At 39.5% G+C, this 19731-nt stretch overlaps 1 protein-coding gene across 3 annotated transcripts in view; it reads left to right on the top strand.

The window, feature by feature from the left end:
• Window positions 1-19731, top strand: part of vps13b (vacuolar protein sorting 13 homolog B) — a 297571-nt gene that overhangs the window by 54889 nt on the left and 222951 nt on the right. For all 3 annotated transcript variants that reach the window (XM_085290668.1, XM_085290669.1, XM_085290667.1), the window contains one exon: window positions 13048-13232. In XM_085290668.1, the coding sequence (XP_085146794.1) occupies window positions 13048-13232 (185 nt within the window). The remainder of the gene's footprint in view (window positions 1-13047; window positions 13233-19731) is intronic.

Genomic DNA, 19731 nt, shown 5'->3' with positions numbered 1-19731 from the left:
ACTACAACTCTATTAATGCTATTAGTCATGAGGTTCAGTCATAAAGCTCCTCAGCTCTGCTGATAAAAAACAAAATCATTGCCTTGTTTAAAGGTAGTTACTATCTCCTAAATGGCTGAAAGGTATCCTTATGCAGTAGTACTTGACCTGTAGCACTCCTGCTGATGTTAGATGACTTCCTGGAAGTCCTGCTACTTCCTCATACATATTTAATTTTCATGAAGTTCAAACTTGCAAAAAGGACAATTATCAACTTGTGTCAAACTAACCCAAGCTTCAAGTTGAGCTGATGAGAGTTGAATCTCTGGCTGTAATCCAGAAACCAAACAGATTTTTTTTTTCTGTACACTGAAAATTTACAATTGTATAGCTGAAATAAAGATGAAGATGAGCACCAGAACAGTAGGCTTTTCCAGGTCATAAATGCAGCCAGGAGCATCCCTGTCACTTTTTCATCAATCATGTTGGACACCGTGAATTGATCCCCCAGGATTACTAACAGTGTTCTGAGGGCAAACCTTTGGTGCAGTTGACCTGAACTGTGGTACATGTCATCATATATGCTGTGGCAGTGCATTAAAAATCAGGGTTTTTTTTGCCTCACACAATTGTCAGTCACTATAAATATTTCCCGGTTTGGGCTTCCAGTGACATCGTGAATTTGAAGATACATAGTGCTTTGTATTTCATTTCTAATTTTGTTGCATATTGGTCATGCGTTTCAGATTATCAAATTTTAATTCTAGATTAAGATAACTTTAGTAAATACAAAATGCAGTTTTTAACTGATGATTTTCTTAATTAAAATTAAGAGTCCTATCCAATATCACCTGGCCCTTTCCTTAGATATTAATAAAATATTCTGATTATGATTCAGTTTCACTTCCCACACTGAAGCCTAATTACTGCTAGATTCGATGAATCAAGGAATCACTTAAATAGAACCTGTCTGGCAAAGTGAAGCAGGCGAAAGGCAGTACATCATGCTATGATCTAAAGAAACAAAGTCATGACCTGATTCTAACCACAATTCTAAAACCAAGCCTTAACCCACACAAGCTCGCATGGGTTAGAGTAGAGTCAGGTTAAAGTCCCCACCAAGATATACTGTTCATGCAACACTTGTCTACGCAAATTAATTGTTTATAGTAGGAAATCTGTGCAAGAACACAAGCTTAGAAGCCGATTTACCCCAATTAGTTGAGATCTAAACCTGTCGGAGCTGCAGATGGTTTTGACTTTTACTAACCTCGTTTCCAGGCACTTCAGTATATCTGCTACCAAACAACTTTCACTTTTTTTTTCTCTTTTTTTTTTTAACAGTTGTCTATTTTACTGTCACTCACTGTATTTTAGATGGGCTGGATTTGCTGCTTAGTGTTGTTAGTTTTGTCATTTCAGAGGTAATGTGACTTCTATTTGACCCTGTTCGTCTAAGCAAGAGGCAAGAAAGCCTGCCTCTTGACCTGTGTATTGCAAGTCAGAAACTAATAAACACAATGTGATAGTTTGCTCCTAGAAGAATGATGAAGAACAGGTTTGACAGAGTGCAGACAGTAGTTAGAAGAGATATATGCGAGTGGTTGTTTAACTGCTCACAGTTGGAATGTTTGAATAGTCAAAAAATGAATTAATGTTTCCATTTCTTTCTTTTTTTTCTGTCGCTTTCATAATGTTAAATACTCGTTTATGGGTCAGAATGAAAAGATAGAAATGGTCACTGACTGAGAGTTGGTCTTAATTTCATTTGACCTCTGGCCTCAGAGTGTTTAAACTCTTGCCCCATCTCAAATTAAAACTCATACAACTTGTAACGGCAAAGTTGTGTTATAGATTGTATGCATTCATGGAAACCTGAAAAGCTTGAGGTTTCCCTTTACAACAGAAAAAGCTGAGCCCAAGAGTGATACACTGGGTCAGTATGGCACCCAGAAGATGCACTCCACCAGGTGGTAGTGTTTAAATTAACTTCGCTGGTATTTGTTTTGGGAGGGCTTGTCGTAGCTGATGCAACTTTAACAATATCCCTTTCCAAGATGTTCTCGTCTCTGACCAGACACTGAGCAGAGCTATACATGCTGAAGTTTAAAATAACAGAAAGTGTGGAGCATTGTCTGTGAGTAGGAGACTCACACACACACACACATACACACCCTCAGGTGCCAGTAGGCAGCCAGCTCTTGCTTAAGTATGTATGACTGCCAGGTAATCATGGGAGATTTGAGGGACACTGAGTGTCTATGAAGACCACGCACGTCTGCTGATGAGCTGGCCGATGAGTGCATAGCTCAGATTTCCTTCAGTCTCACCACAAAGGCTCCCACTTCTCACAGTTGGTAACAAGGGGCTTTTACTGGGGAAATTACACTGCCTTGACATGTTCTCCCCGTCTGCCTTGGATTTCGTTGGGCATGGGGTTATATGTATGCAAGACCTCTGGGACTTTGTCTCTGCAGTTTTTAAATACAATGAAATTTTAGGAAAGTATAATTGCTCTGCAGCAGACTCTGACCTTGTAGTTTTCCATGCTGAAATCACCTAACATGAAGGCAGCCAAATGTCTTCTTGTTTTGTTGGTTGAAACGTCCAAGAAGTATCCAGGTGGTTGGTACAACCTTTCTTGTCAGCATTACTTAGGATGGGCACTCACTTGTGTTGTTTTAGCCTTGTACACTTGGCTTAATGCTATGGAGGAATTTTTGTTGTGTTAGTGTAGAAATGTTGGATTGAACTGAATAGGTTGAAAACTGCACAAAAAAACTGGTCTGTTGGTTTTCCTAACATTGACAAAGTGTGTTTAGACACCATTAATGAGTAATATATAACTACTTGTGAATGCTGTCTTATTGGTAAACATTAAGCTTAGGTCTACTTGATCACTGTCACTTGATTTCAGGCTGAGGTGTAGAGCTAAATTCTTACAGTAGGTGCTGGCTGAAACACTGAGATAATGTCTTTAAAGATGGCACCACAAACTTTACCCACCTGAAGAGAATACAAATAGAAAGCTTTTGCATATATAGCATGTGTCACTCATTAAGGTTGATCTCCTACCATATACATTGGTCCACTTCATATGATTAAATCAGCTGTTTCTTCCGGTCCACTTTAAGAAATTAAAATCTCTGCTGCATCGTCATAGTTAATACTAATACTTTGTAATACTTTGCCCTTGACAAATAATTATAATTATAGACACTACAACTAATATCAATAAAAGGTAAACTAACTCAAAATTAAGAAATAAGAGCTAATTAGAAAATGCAAACTGTAATAAGGGTTAGGTGTTGTGTTTTCAGCACAGCTGAACATAGCTGAGAAGAAGAGCATCCAAAGGTCAAGTCACATTTGTTTTTTCTAAACTTTTTTGTTAAACTTTGCAATCTATCAAACTCATGCAAAGAACTGTGGAACACGTCTCTCTTCTTAATATGGTAAATGGTAAATAGACTGGTATATAGCGCTTTTCTACTCAATCTGAGCACTCAAAGTGCTTTACACAACTTGTACTTTCACTCAATCACACCCATTCGCACAAGCACTTTTTTCTACACTGTTTCTAAGTGCTTTCTATCTAAAGTTCATGCTCATGAATATACACTAGCATGAACTAATCAAATTAAAATCATTAGATTTCCAAAAGCCAAAAACCCTCTAAAATGCACTTTTAGTCCTGGTAAATTAAGGAGCAGCCGAGAGGCGTCGGGTTGTTCAGTGAAAGCCAATATATTGGCCCCCAACTTCACAAGGACTCTGCAGCATGTCTCAATTGGTTTGGCTGTTAAAGCTGTTATTCAAGATAGAAAAAGAGTGGGAGGAGGAAGGGAATGTTAGAAGTGCCACCTGCATCGATCTCTCCAAAACCTAACCTAACTCAGACACATGAGCACACATACACACACACACACTTGAGCTCACACCATATAATATTGCTTATGCAGGGCCACCTGACTGCAGCAACATATGGAGACAGGCCAAGGCCGGGGCCCACCAACCAACCAAGCAACAAACCAGCAGCAGCTTAGTGTGGTTCGTCGCATTGCAGGCCATAATTCAAGCCCATGCCAGCTTTTATGTGGCATTTTTAGCAGCCCCTGTTACTCGTTCAGCTATTTCTTAGGGGATAATTTCCTAAAGTATGTGACATTACAGGTGCATGTTATATAGCCACAGAAAGCTGAGTTACTTTGCAAACGGTTCAGAATAGAAAAGAATGTTGGTTTTCCCTTGATATCTAATTATTGGTCCAAGTCTATTACACTGTCAATAGTTAGTTCAGCTTTTAACACTACCAGTAGGGTTTTTATGTGAAGTTGAGAAGTACATACTACTATGTCTGGACCAGTAGTCTAGACTCTAGATTAGCTCATGTTGTGATTTATGAAGGCTGCTTGAGGCATCTGAGGCATGAGGCTTCTGGTGTGATTGTAATGCCTCATTACTCCTGTTCATAGTTAGTCATAGCAAGCTGCTCCTGGTCTGTGTCTCCAAGCACAGCCAAGAACAGGAGGACAAATGCTTTCTGTGTCCTTGAGTAGAGATCCAACTCAAATTTAGCAAATATACATGAACAGCATTTACTGCTGAGAACATTGACTGTGGCTGTTATATTTGTCCAACAGCCATTTTGGCAGACAATATCATTAAGAAGTTGAACTGGTTAATCATTTTGGCTAAAGAAGACTGATTTGGGAGTTGCTGCTGGTTGGGGAAAAACACATTTGCGTGCTCTGAGTATACATTTTAATTACAAATTATAATGATTTTTGTATGATGTCATACATGCAGCTACTGCATCAACCATTGTGTTGTTCCACTAACCTTTGAGAAGCGTTGATTTCCTAATCAAGGAATCACTAAAAGGGCCTCAGTTAAGACCTTGCTCATCAAGGTTTTTGTGTGGGCAGGGTTAATGTTATAGTGAGCTGTCACTGTATGGTGTAGGATAATTGAATGACCTCAAATCAGCATGTGGTTCCTGTGGTCATGCTCAGCTTTGAGTTGTAGTTCGGAGGCCACGGGAGCAGTGGGGAATTCATTTGGCTCAACAAGGCAACACATGCTCCCTGTTCTTGCAGAAACATGGAAATGTTTTCCGAACATTTTCACATGTTGAAGTCGAATGGACGTGGGCATAAACTGCAACAAAGTAGTCTTTATGTATTAACAGGTGTGCATTAAAAGCCTGGAATGACATATGATGTAATATTGTTCCACTTTTAACTCTGAAGCATCTAACTGTAAAGGATTGTGAGCTGCAGGGTCAAACATCATATTTCTTGTGGCACAGTCTATAAACTTCTTTGGCCAACTTTGTGGTAAGGATTTTTTCTCCTCTGCATCTGCTTTCAGATGCTTTTATTTGGTTTTCTAGCTGACGGAGATCAGTGGATGTATTGAAGAACGTTGTATTAAGGGTATGGTATTGGCAAATGCAAGACTTGTGCTCGTAGTCATTGATATCCCTATTCTTATGGAGACTTCTGTGCCGGTCTTGACAGTCAAACTGGTCCGTCGTAGTATAATCATATTCACTATATACTTACCCCTGTGATTGCAAGTGTCATTTGGTGGCTTAAATCAACATGGGTTTAGAACCAGCGCTAAAGGACATGTTATGCTTTCAAGAAACAATAATTTGCAGTCCAAGAATGTCTGTTGAATTTAAACTTAACCACAAACTTTATTTGTATATATAGATGAGGTCTAAGATGGTGGATTCAGGAGCAGCTGTAGATGTTTTCAGTTGACTGAGAGATTCTATTAATTCCTGAATTAGTCATCTGAGGAACTGAAGCTTGAGGGAGGGAAAACAGTGGGAAATGGGGAAGGATACATGGATTATCAGCTCTGAGTGGATTATCATCTACTGTGGTGTGCATTCCACTGTCCTTTCCTCCTCACCAGCCCATAATACTGATCCACTGCTTCCTAGAAAGAAGCTCGTTCACTTTTTACTGCACGAGAAGAAAACTACAAGTAGTAATAAGGCTTGGAGTAATGAATGGTGTCGCCATAATAAAGTCTAAGCTTTATTTAGCTAAGAAGCGTGGAGTTAAAAAAAAATGCATAATAAAAACTGGTATTCCTTCTTGTCATGCGCATGAAGGTCAAAGACAATGGAGGAGAGGAGGTGGTCCATTCACTTGGGTTACAAAAGGATTGTGAGAGGAAAAGCAGTGCTTTATTGACTGCTGCAGATGTTACAATAAAAGGACAGTCCAAAGCAGAATCTGTATAGCATAAATATGCTATTAGGTTTGCAGTCTGTAGGTTGAGATTCTCTTATCTCTATCTATCTGTGTCCTTGACAAAAACCGCATGTCTACCACAGCTGGACAGAGGCAGGAAGCTATACACACACACACACACACACCCCCCATTATGCAAACACATACACAGGCCTCTTGATATGTTTTCCTTTAACGCCTGATGAACCACGTCATTGCCATTTTCTCGCCTTGCGGTCTGCAGCTGTCTGCACAACTTGATTAAAACATTTCTTTTAGTAATCCCTGTGTAATGAAGCCCTCTCCTGAGAATGGATCTCAGTGCATGTATTCATGTGTGTCCATGTGAGGTTGTGTGCATACGTGTGTGATTTGGGTCAGGGGTGCTCCAGATGGGAGGAACGGGAGGGCTGCATCTGTGTCTATGTGTGAGAGACGAAAGAGAGTGTTGGGTTCTGTGAAGAGTTTCGACTGTTCAGGACCAGTGACTGAGAAATGCACACACTGAACACCTTTGACCCAAAGGAACTGCAAAACTTTGAGCCGTGGCTACACGTACAGTCCACGTCTACCGCTAACTCATTCGCTGACCCTCTGCATAGCTGTTAAAGACGCTGGCTATGTTACAGAATGCTGATTGTTACAAATCAACATAAGACAGACTTGAAAATACCTTGAATATGGTGCAAAGGAAGGTGAAGGCAATGCAACACCAGAACTTTAAAAGAAATTCCTCGTCACGCATAATGTGTAACCTCACTATATGATGGAGAGATTATTTAATTTAAAATATTTCCTTACACTAACTATATATCTGCACAACTGAGGAATCCAGAGCCCAGTTTAAATCAAAATTCAAGTCATAATCATACATAAATTTTAAGGGACATAAAATTTTTCAAATTATATCACCAAGTTGTAAGTTGGACCTCGTTTTGCTAAAAATATAATTTAGGTTTTCTTTCTACATGAGGCTTAGCTGCAGCTGCAGCTACATTTCTCATAAGAACAATGACATAGACCATGTACGGTCAATAAAATGAATTGCTGGAAAGAATTATGAGAGTTAACGGTACCTTTAAATGAGTTTCTTGTCTATCATTTTTCAAGAGGTTTATTTATTCACGTTTGACTGGATCACTTTTCTGTAGTAGTGTTTTTTCAGTCTCTTTAGATGCTAGCCATTTAACCCAATTGACCTCCGGGTGGCAAAATGATAAAAAGTTTCCCCCTCCTCCCCAGTTGGTCACTTAGGTGTTTTTGTTCAGTGTGAAGTGCTTACATGATTTATAATCTTCGTTTGGAGGCTTTGCAAGACACTGTAGTGTGTCTTTTGTAGTATGATAAAAGAGGGGACTTTAGAGCAGCCCATAAGTCACTCTGGTTATTTTCAAGAGGGGGTCAGTGACCTTGGCTCGGAGAGATTGGGAATTCTCCAGTACTTTAGATCAGTCTGAAAAAAGGACAAAAGGTACAAGCTGTCAGTCTTCCCTTCCCTCCACCTGGAGTCTAAATCCCTCCATAGAAGCTCTGGAAATAGTAGTAGAGGATTTTGTCAACTAGTTGAGTTGGGAAATGTTTGTATTGGTTAATTAAGGTGAGGTGTGGCAGTGAATGATTTGAAGAAACTTTAGATAACTGGTCTCAGGACAGTGGCTATCTGTTGTATCTATCAGACAAATATGTCAGCCCGTAATGGATTGCATTGGTGTTACTGTGGACTTTGAAAATAGGTTCAGATAAGTTAAAGTCAAGAGAAAGTCTCACATTGTCAGCCTTGTGGAAAGTTAATTGATGGTCCTATTTGCATTTTTTTTAAACTGCCTTTAATTTAACATTCATCATGTTGCACTTTTAACAGCTTATATTGGTGAAGGTTTTTATGAGTAATTTCCCATTTAGCCCCCTTGGAGAAAAAAAAATGCCTTTGTGCCAGGGATGGGTCTCTGTGCGAGTGTGCCTTTTTCTTTTTCTGTGGTCTATGGAGAGACCAGACACCTTGCTCCACATTTACTGCTGATGTCCCAGAACCCACAGCTGTCTATGTTGTTGTGTTTTGGAAAGAGTGAGGCAACTGATTTTTGGTACTGTACAGGATATGAGTAATAAGAAAATGTAGGTTCTGGAAACTGTGCGCAGGTTCCAAGCTTGTATTTTGGGACACTATGTAAACCATTAGGACCAGCTGCACCTGGTAATAGTCCTTCAATCTCACAAGATGCTGATCTTTAAAAAATGAATTTTCTTGTAACATGAGGACTTGCTTTTTTGTATTTCTCACTTATTGTCTTTTTCGAAACATCTTCACCAATGCCAACATATCAGGATTGGAACCAATTACTGAACATTTATGCAACACAAACCAGCTTTCTTTAATTATGCTACCTTCATTTATTTCTGTAAAAGTACAAAGCAACAACATATCAGTTACATAATCTATTCCTGCTTGAGTTTGTACTGGAGCTTTTCCACATACTTCCTTTAATGAGACTCCCATTTAATGTATTATTTTACCTGGAGAATAACATAGACTTGCAAGTCTGTATTCTTATGCTACATATGCTTGTTGTTTTCCCCTTGTTCTTTTTTGTGTTCTCTGCATGGCTTAATCGTGTTTTTCTTGTTCTTTTTCTCTTTTCCCCTTGTTTCGCTCTGGTTGAAGAACATGCTTCCTTTCAGTATTATAGATGCTTAGCATAGTGCATCTTTTCAGCCTTAAGTGTTGGCACCTAATTTTATAACTGCTCCAGTTGCAGGTTGTTAGAGCAGCAGCCCTTGTCAGCTGTAGCCTCATTACTCCTGCTCATTATGCTCTGGCCCACTAACCTGCTCGTACTGGTTTATAGTGTTACAGAGCTTGTGTTTCACCATGTGTTTGCATGCAGATGTATGTGCACTTTTGCCAACATTATTTATTTGTGTCTGGACAGGTATATGCATTTTTGTGGTTATGTGTGGCCTAAAGCAGCAGTTAAAGCTCGATAGCTATAACCCCAGCTGTACTTGTCTAAATATAGCTGTGACCACAGTCATATTGAACCAGGATGCTGATTAGCACCATTAAGACCACTGGCCTAAATGAATGCCAACTATGATTATGTGAAATATTTATTGTGGGTTTCCAAAAAAAAACCCAAAATAATTTAAGGATACTAACCAAAGTATTTGGTTATCATGTTATTTTCTTTCTAGCTTCTATGATGTTTCAATAATTCTTTTATTGGCTAAAATATACATTTTAATCTGTTCCTGCTTCGTGTCCAGATTTGGTCCTGTGCACAGAGGAAACAAGCTAGGCAAACAGTACCACAGCTGGTGTGGTACTTTTAGCTCTGACTCATGCTTCAGCCCAACTTCATGCCCTGTTTGCTTCATTTGGACTGAGACTCCAGCCAGTCAACTAGTTGTTCACCAGAAAGGTCAGGATGTGTTAGTCCTGGTCTAGTTCTGACTCCAACAGGGAACAGATGGGAAATATGGCCTAATGTTTCTCAAATACATTTGAGCTTTTTCTCTGAAATACATCAAAGGACAGCTGAAATTGAAATACCAAATTTTCTCCTTTTCCTGACTAATTTTAATTTTCTTTTAACACATTCCTGGTGGCCTCTGCATTTTAATGAAAAAGTTATTGACTTAAAGAACCACTGTGAGGTCAGAGACAGGCTATTCAATGAGGCACTGAAGTTAATGCCAAGAGCCTGAGTTAGGACCTAAAGTGGGTTGTGGGCACCCTTCTGGTAGGTCTCCACATTATAGTATAGATATTCTCTAATGAGTTTTGCTCCCCAAGCTACAGACTAATAGGCTTTCTGCACTATAACAGTAAAATACATGTTAGTTATTGTTAGTTCCATTGTGCATAGCTAATGTATGTTTCAAGGCAAATATTTTAATGTTGTTTGTTACTGCAGGTGATGCTGCAGGTGTTATTTTGAATCTTTTTGAGGTTTTTTTCCCACAAAGTGAAACACTGCCTGCCAGAAAGCTGTTTACCATGTTGCAGCAAGAAACACTGACCGTGCCAGCTACTTAATGAAATCCGATGAGTGCCTGGCTGTCTTCGCATACAGCATTCCCAAAACACCCTAATGAGAGTTTCTGTTTCTCATTTGAATCCAAGATCCAAGTTGCTGTTCGCAAAGAATTGGGCATAATATAATAAAAACAGGTGCATAATTAAAGTTTTAGGGGACCACATGCACATGACAGCTCCCCTTAAATGCTATAAACACTCAAATAAGGCAACAAACTTTCATCCCTTGCCAGTCCTCTCATTGAAGTGGCTTTGCAGGCACATTTGCTCTGCATGTGGGGACATTGTTGTTGCCGGCTTCCCTTCACTTTCTTTTGTTCAGCTGCAGTATCTTGCTATGTGCACACACAGTGTGCACATATTTGAACGCACAAAAGCACACGAGAAACTCTTTGATTGATGTCTTGTTGTATAGCATACAACAGTAGTGACTTTTACTAGCAGAAAAGCATGACATGGCATGGTTTCCTATGTTGCCAAATCCACCACATGTAGGCACAGAATTTTAAACATATATGTGTGCCGTCAAGGTAAACTCATTGACCCAATCAGGTTTGAATTTTCTTTCTTCCTTTCTTCCTGTGTTTTTCCTGTAGCCTCTTTATCAAACGCGCTCTCACTTTCTGTCTCGTAGAAGACACAGCAGATGCTTCAGAAATCTGGGTCTGCCTGTGTGCAGCTAACTGCTCATGTCACCCTGCCGAACCACCCAGGAGCAGAAGAAAGGGAAAGATAAAGAGACTTGAAGAAAGACAGGGAGGGAAGCAGAGAAGTTAAATGATTGCAGAGCTGCTGAGCGCAGAGAAAGGCCTTGTGACATGTCCCACACTCAGAACTGGGACCAGACCAAAATGGGTGCGTGATTAAATGAACTGTGATGCTCGCTCCTGACACGCTGCAGCCATCGTTTGAATTAGTCACAGTTCTATTTTCAATGAAACCTCCACTCGTAGGGCAGATTCTATTACAATAAGTACTCAAGTGAACACACATGCAATACATAGATGGGTATCTGTGCTGGGGGCACTGCCAGTCCTCAAAATCCTAGACCAAGAAACTTTAGTTCCACTCCTATTTTCCTGCCTTGAGAACATGAGAGGAAAACAGGAGTGGAACTAAAGAGACTTGTTTGACTGTGCTTAGTTCAGCCTGCCTAGCCTCAGGCTTTGCTATAAGTAGTAAAAAGAAAAGCACAACGACAACATTTCTGATGTTTCTGATATTAAAATAATTTCTAATAAGAAAAGTGCAAAACACCCGACAGAACATCACAACCAATTATTGCAAAGTTTAGGTTAGGCTGTGATTTGGTGTTTAAATAAAGCATCCCTAAAGGAATTTCCGATGTAAAGGTTTCTTCACCTTATCCAATGACATATTTATAAATGTAAAATCACAAATAATGAACATCTGTGCTACACGATATCATTAAAAGATTAAGATAATCTGGAAAAATGTCTGTACGCAAAGGACCAAGGCCGAACTCATTATTGAATGGCAATGATCTTTGATCAATGCAGACATTTTGTTCTGAGAAATTCATTGGCAATGGATTTCTAAGGGGTTAGACCAAATTTATTGCTTCATCTGCAAGTGGAAATTAAAGCTCTACCATGCAAAGAAAAAAAAAAAAAAGTCAAAAGCCAGACCTAGAAACATCACCAACTACTTTGGGACACAGTTTGTTTGAGGTGGAGTGAAGCTGCTCTCTGATCTGTTTGGAAAGCATGGATGCTGTGGTTTTGGGGGGGGGGGGAGCTATCCAGCTTCTTATCAGCACAGAGTTTAAAGCCGGCAACTATAATGCTATAGTGGTAGATATGGCTATGGTTATCTTGCAATGGTTTTATTCATGCTGAAAGACACAAACAGAAACAACATACTTGCTGCCCCTGCTCATGATGTCAAAGGGTTGGCTTTAAGGTCCAAAGCAGCTGTTCTTAACTCCCTCACGCTTTTGTTAAATGAAGAGTTGATGCAACATCATTGTGACACATGCCTCTGTACCAAGTGCTTGCAACATAAAAAACCCCCACATTTCTCATTTAAATCATTGTTTTTCTTTTTAGTTCTGCTGCAAAAATAAACACTTGTAATTAACTCTGGATTAAAAACAAGTCATGAAACAAAATCTGTTTTGATTATTTTGTTTAGTTGGGTTTTTTTTTTTTTTTTTACATTTTACACAGCATGCTAACTTTTTTGAAGACTGGGTTGTAAATGAAAAAAAATGAAAAAAGCAAGTGTGTGTGTGTGTGTGTGTCAGATGAGAAATGAGAGCATGCTCCGCTGAATTTCTGATGGACAGAGGCCTGGAGAACTCCATCGGACTGTGGTGTTACCTCATCCCCCTGAACGCTCAACTCATCAGCTCGTCATACGCGCAGACTCACACAAACTCGCTCCCCCCACACTCTTGGAGACAGATGAAATATTAAAGGCGTAGAGATTCTTTTCAGGGTCGGGTTTCTGGGCTGTACATCTTTTCACATAAATCATCATCACAGTTTTGACGGAGGGGAGGGAAGGGTCGACAAACTAAACCTACCTGCCAAGTAACTAAGGAAAGCTTGGCTCACACTTGGTACTTCTTCAATTTACTATTGGAATGTAGTTCTACTTATTTGGCCCTTGGTGCTATCAATGAGCTGTTTTATATTGTGATGTGATATTGATGGATTTGTGGAAGCTGTGAACCATTTGTTTCCACCAGTGTCTGTTTCATTTAGAGCGTATTGGCATTTATGTGTATCTGACTCTGTCTTGTCCCTTTTCTTGCAGGAGCAAAAGGTCTTCAGTCCCCACCACAGAGTTTATTTTTGAACTTCCCCACTTCACTATACAGGCCACAAGGGCCCAGACACTTTTGCTCCAAACAATCTGTCAGAGCTGGACCCACAGCATGGTCAACGGAGCGCCAGTGACACTTAATGAAAGTCTGCTTACTGAAGTGTACAAGGCTCCAGGTGAGTAACACGAGACAATACAAAGCTTGCCTTGCCTTTGCTAATAGCAAAACCACTTAACACAGAAATCCAGATTCATTCTTTTCTTGCCCCTGACCAAGCTCATAAGAATAGTAGTCTTTTTCTACTGCTCTTTGATCTGCTTACACTGTAGTGATTGTAGGTTGAGGCCTGTCTACAGAGAGGAGACAGAGTAGGACACTGAAAATCACCTCTAGTTGGATTTTTGTGTGTGTGATGAATTTGCTTCTATTTCTTATTTGTGCATGTGTATCTTACACTTACACTAGTTGTACAGTGACTTCTTCTTTCTGTGAAGAGTTATCAGAGTGGAAAAGACATGTTTATAATTGCTCACCAGGGGAACGCTCTGTTTTTTAGTTGTTATAATATGTTACTGTAAGGTAGCTTGATTTATTATATCCTTTCAATGGCTCAGTAGTGATGGAACAAAGAACAAACATACTCATCTGGTCTCTTTTAGACCAGAGTATTAGATGTTAAGGCATTCATTGTTGTTCTTGATTTATTGAACATTTTTTGAGGATAACTCTCGTTTATCCTCGCAAACTTTATTTATCGTCCTTTGTTTACTTGTACCAGTAAATTGTCAGGAAAGATATATTGAACTGGCTAATATTAAAAGTGATTTGACTTTCTTATGAAAACCTTTCCAGTTATTTCTGAGGGCACAGTACATTTGTCAGACTGTCACTGATGGAAAAACAAGCCAACTCGATAGCATTGAACTCTGGGCAAATTGGCATGCACGTATCCAGAACTGAAGTTCTCCAAGTATACACGAGTTCACGCGAGACACTTGAAGATCAACTTGTCTTATTGTGGCCCAATGTGGGCTGCTGGACCTGCAGCTGAGACCAAATTAACTCTGAAATGCTTCATGTCACCTAGGGTGTCTTAATGGTCAAATAATAAATTTTGTCCCTTGTTAAAGAAAGGTAGGGGAGTCTGAATTCAATAAAACAGTAGCGTTTCTCATGACGGTAGCATCTGGACAGTCCTCTGGAGGGCCTGGGATTTTCCAACTCATTAGGATCATGTTGTTTGGTATGCCGTCAACATTCTCCCCCAGCCAAGCCAGCCAAGCTACCTTTTTCACCGTTGTGTAGCCGCCAAAATTTATGAAGCTGGTCTCCCGTGGAGTGAAGTCAAATATTCCTCTCCCCTCATTTTGCCTTTCTCTTGGAACGGGGCTTGAATAGCGACATGGAGAAACATTTGCACATCTGGTCCATGTGCTGGCAGGCTAGAAAAGGAGCAGTGGGGGCTTAGAAGAAAAGTAAGTTTGAGCTTAAAAGGCATGAGACTTGAGGAGAATAGGTGGTGTGCTGGGTAAGTATATGTAGGGAAAATACTCAGCAATAATTCCTATGATATAACCAAAAATGTCTAGTACTGTATCTGCTTTTGCAATTTCGGGAACACTCATACCTTAAGGGAGATGTGTGCTGTGCGGTTGGTAAGAAAATAAAGTTTGCCACGGCGACACCAGCCGCTATTTTTCCGTAAGTGTGACTTACTGGCTCACTGGCTGCAGATATTTGTGGTAAAGGTGGCAGATCTAATGCAACACAAGATTTGGGTTTAAACCATGAGATTGTTCTCGTGTCCCCAACTGCTGTAGCACTCATCAAGGTATTGCCAGCACACAACTGATACACGCTGAAGCTAAAAACTGAAGACGGCAAACAAACGCTGTTCACTTTGAACATATGCTTTTTCATTCTTTTAGGAATTTGTCCTCCCTTCTCTCTTTTGATGTTGCAAAGTTTTTCAATAGGGGAAGGTGTTTCATATTGAAGTCTAGCTGATAACACAGATGGTCAGTGTCCTTCGCGGGAGGGAAACGTTTAGGTATGAGAATTAATTCACTGTCCAAAAGAAATTCCACATTTCAGCATTTCACGGGCAAACTCAACAGCTTCAGTTTTAATCTCAAGGCACTGACAGACTGTAAAATATTCAAAAATATTAAGAGCAACATTCAGAGACTAAAATTCATTGCAGCTGACTGGAACACAGCCGCTAGGACTTGTAATACTTTGAGTTACTGTGGTGCTCAGTGGCAACTACAGGAATAACACAGCGCACAGCACATCCAGTGTAATCTGTGTTTCACAAGACCAGATATGAGTAAAATAAGAAAACATACCGTAAAATTATATTTTCCTTGTCACTCGATTGCATGTCTGCATGGTTTATCACACAGCTGTGTGGGACTGTTGATTCTCCTTTGCATTCCAGTGAAGTCCACACTAGTGTTGTATTTTATTGGTGAGCTATGCAGCAAACAGTATGTCATTATTGGTATCTCTAGCTGAAAATGGACAGGTGTGTGCCCATATGTGCTTGCGTCAGTGCATGCACGCTTGGACTATGTGCCTTTGTGCTCAGAAGGTTAGCATCAGCTGTGTTGGTTTGGCTCTACTTTACTTCACTCCTCATTCATAACTTATATTTTGTTTTAGAACATAGTATTTTTCCCTTTTAAGCTTCATCTCAGTTTATTTATGTCTTTTTCTTATGCTTTTAAGTCTTCTCTGTTGACAACTTTTATTTTGTTCCCAATTCTTTTTGGATTTGTTACTAGGTCCTCTTTTGTATTCTCCTCTTTTTTTGTAATTGTCAGAATTCCCGGTTCTATGTTATATGCGTGTTCTAATGTTTATACATTATGCATGTTATTGTGGTTTTTAGTAGCAGCAGCAGTAATAGTAGTAGCCAGTAATTCCTGTCTACCAATACTTTTACCCACTGCTAACCTCAGATTCGGCAACACACTGACCACAGTGACCTCCCACATCTTACTCAACTCTATGCAGTTCTGTGTGAGTGTAAAATACACCGTGCGTAAGAATTGTGTTTATGTGTCTAATTTTGGTAGTGAAAAAGTTTAATCCACCCAGATTCTTTTTGTCATTGCTAATTGCTGACCACATTAGGCTCTCACATGTATTTCTACTGACATCTCAAGGATATATTATTGAAAGCAGTCTCATTAAATGTCTGAATGAATAACCAGTTTACACTCAGCACTGGTACAAAGCCTGATTAGAAAAAGATGATAATTATGAATAAGCCTTGTGCCCTTTCCTGCTTTCATTCAAGTCTGTGTGTGTAGTTAAGTATTTCTGTCTTTGTCACATCTGTGACAGAGCAACAATTCCATATACCGCAAGTGCACACCCTTTGAGCAGCTCATTTACATTTTATACAATGGATGTTTTTGTTTTTTTTTCTTTTTTTCCTGCACCTCTTTTAAACATGAGCGGTGTTTAAAACGCTCAAAAGTAATTTTTTTAACTTGTCTTATTTGAGTTATAAGTGAGCGGTATAAACTTTCTACTGTCCAGACTTTTGCCCTTGACTGTAACTTTGGTTCTCACTTCCTTATTTTACTCTACAAGGCTATATTTGAAAGATAAAAGATCAAAGCAATTTAAATTAGCATAAAATTGGCATTTCCACCATTGATGGATTGAACTTTAATGTAGCTACCACAGCTGGTTTTCCGGCCTTGGAGCTCTGTGGTGGTCTGGACTGCGACAAAAAGAGGGAGGTCTGGTAAAAGTTGGTTGGTGGTGGTCACCAGTCATGCTTTAGATGATTGCTGGGTGATATACGAGCTGTGACATAGCTTTAGCGTGACAGACATGAGGGGAAAAGAACAGAGGATGAGAGAGTGAATGATATAATGAGCAAGATGAAAAATGAAAGAAAAAGGAACATAAAGGTTGAAGGGAAAAGTGACAGAATGAAATAAAGAGGGTGAGAGTGTGGGGCCAACTGTGCCCAGAAATACAACTGGTCATTGGCTTGCTTTATTAATCCCAGGTCTGGCACCTAATTGCGTGTCAGTTTAGGCACACAGGCAGAGAATCGTGCATATTTGCAAATGCAATGTATTCCTACCTCCATCTTAAATGGATCATATATATATATATATATATATATATATATATATATATATATATATATATATATATATATATATATATAGCTAGCTAGTTTCTGAACATATGATCCCATTTAAGGCAAATAATCAAGACTATGTTCTCACTGCATAGCAACTACAGGCATGTTGTTAATGTTAGTAAGGGACGTATGCTCTCACTCATTTAACCGTATCATTATTAAAACAAGCCCTTTGTTTTTAGTTCTCCCTACACTTACCATGGTGAGGTGAGGAGGGGGGGGTCAGGACAAAGCTGGGGAAACGATTGGGGGAAAAAAACCTGCCAAGTCCATTCAGGGTCACATTAGTGAGACTTACTTATGCTTTTCTTCACACTGATATCTCCCGTTGCTTGGAAACAAACATGATCTTTGAGACACATCAACAATAGTTTTACGCATTTTTGCACTGCATGAAAAAGGCTGCTCTTGTCATGGCCAGCAGTTTATATCCCTGTGATCTAACTGCCTGTGATGCTGTAGCACAATAAATATCGGTAATAGCTCATTGTTATAAGAGGGGGGAAAACTTTTCACATCGTCCTGTCACCTGTGTAATCTGATGCCTCGTATGTTTTAGATTTTATGTTTTCTGGTCCCAGAATTTGCCCATCTGTCTTTGCTACCTCCTCCTTCCTCTGTTTTTTTTCTCTTGTGCGCCACTAATAATGCAGCTGTTGGTAGCATGCTTCTGGCTATAAGACTGAACACAGGAGGTTGCACTCTCTCAGTTTTTCATTGTTTTCCTGTGTAGATTTTGGCTGACACAGGCTTATTACTCACAACCTTAATGTTTCTCATCTATTAATCAAGACAAGTCAGAGGAACATGCAGCTTTGCCCCGTCATCTAATGAGCCCATACACTTAGCTCATGGAGATTGTTTTGATAGTTCTTTTGATTGTTCTCCTGTGAAGAAAGGAAGGACAACAGCCCTTTTTATGGTCTGCGGTTGTCACAAATGTCAGTAAAGGGTTGAGAAGCTTAATGAAAACCCTGAGATGTCTGTTTCAGCGTGGCCTGGCCTCTCACTCAAGTATCCATATTTCTTTGAAGAGGTAACTTATTGGTTTGAGAGAAATTTCTGCCTGTCGACTTGTCTTCTTCACGGATTGACATCAGGACAGGAAGAAAGCAGGAGGAAAAGAAAGAAAGAAGGATTTTTTTCATCCGTACGCAACCTTACATAAAAAACACGTCGTGTCAGCATCAGAGAATTGATAAATAAATCTTGGCTGGAACTTGAGACGGTTCTTGTCAATGAAAACTTCAATGAGCTACAGACGGGCTCGCTCCACTCCTGGCAGATTGTGATGATGTTTTAAGTCAGTCCAGACTTCCCTGCTTTTCTTGTGTCTTCATGAAGAATTCTGCTCTTTCTCTGTTGTTCACTTTAGTCCTGAGCTAATCAGAGAGGCCAGCGGAGTCGATGCAAAGCAGAAGTTTGCTGTGTAGTCCCACAATTAAACATTGGATTACGCGAAAATTTATACGTTTAATGGGATGAGAGCGCCAGGAAGTGCCTGAGGTCTGGTTGCAATAACATATCAAGCGTAACTTTCACTAAACTGCTTTTCACATGTATGCACAGATGCAAAATATCTATACGCATACGCATTTCCACATCAAAGTTGGTTTGGTGAGCTTAAGCATTCATAGGGGGACATCATGCTTGTCTTTTCTCACCATGGTTGTCCATTTATCATGCCTCTTTTCCTCATACCGTCCACAGAAGTTAGCTGAAATTCCGCCAAGTAGTTTCTTCCCCTTGTTTGTTTGAATTGTAGCTCACTTTTTCTATCATGGGAAATGAGATGTGATTCCAGGCATGTTGAAGAACATGGACGGTCCCAGTGCAGAATGTGGAATTCTGAGTTTTGACTTATTTCTTCCTTCTCTGATATGAATGTTGGATGGTATAATTTACTTGAACACTAAATCCAACTGAGCATTGACACGCACTATAGTACTTGAATTAGTGCTTAATTTAAAGAACTACTACACTTTTTAGAAGCTTGATTACTGCCAAGCATGCCACACATGGGATAAGAACATTTTCTACAGATTTAAGCTTTTGCCCATTAGAGTTGGGATAATGAGCTCATCTCTCCCTGAAGTGTTAAACTGAAATATGATATGAAAATCCCACATAGACTCCCTTTTGGCCTCTAAAATATGTCACCTACAGATGATGTAATAAACAGAGCCCAAAGTGTGAACAGTTTTTTGAAAGTATAGATTATTTAAAGACTGTTGTGTTGTGTACTGATTGTAAACATTAAAGCTATTAGAGCCTTTGATGAAGAATAAAAATCAAAAGAGAGACATTGCACATATTTCAGCATAATGTTTCGATAACAGAGATAGGTAATTCTTAATAAAAACTAAATACAAGCGCACACACTAAAGGGAAGAACATCTCTGAGACTTTAAATGAAACACACTAAAAGACTAATAGACTTTAAAGCTCTTGCAGCAGACTCTCTGAATGTTACCAATCAATGACAGCCTCAAATAAATCTGTT

This window comes from Mchenga conophoros, linkage group LG11 (genome assembly GCF_057382185.1).
Source record: "Mchenga conophoros isolate Kocher_MC1m ecotype Shallow Benthic linkage group LG11, M_conophoros_male_GT1.1, whole genome shotgun sequence".
NCBI lineage: Eukaryota > Metazoa > Chordata > Actinopteri > Cichliformes > Cichlidae > Mchenga > Mchenga conophoros.
This window is presented reverse-complemented; position numbering and strand designations above follow the sequence as displayed.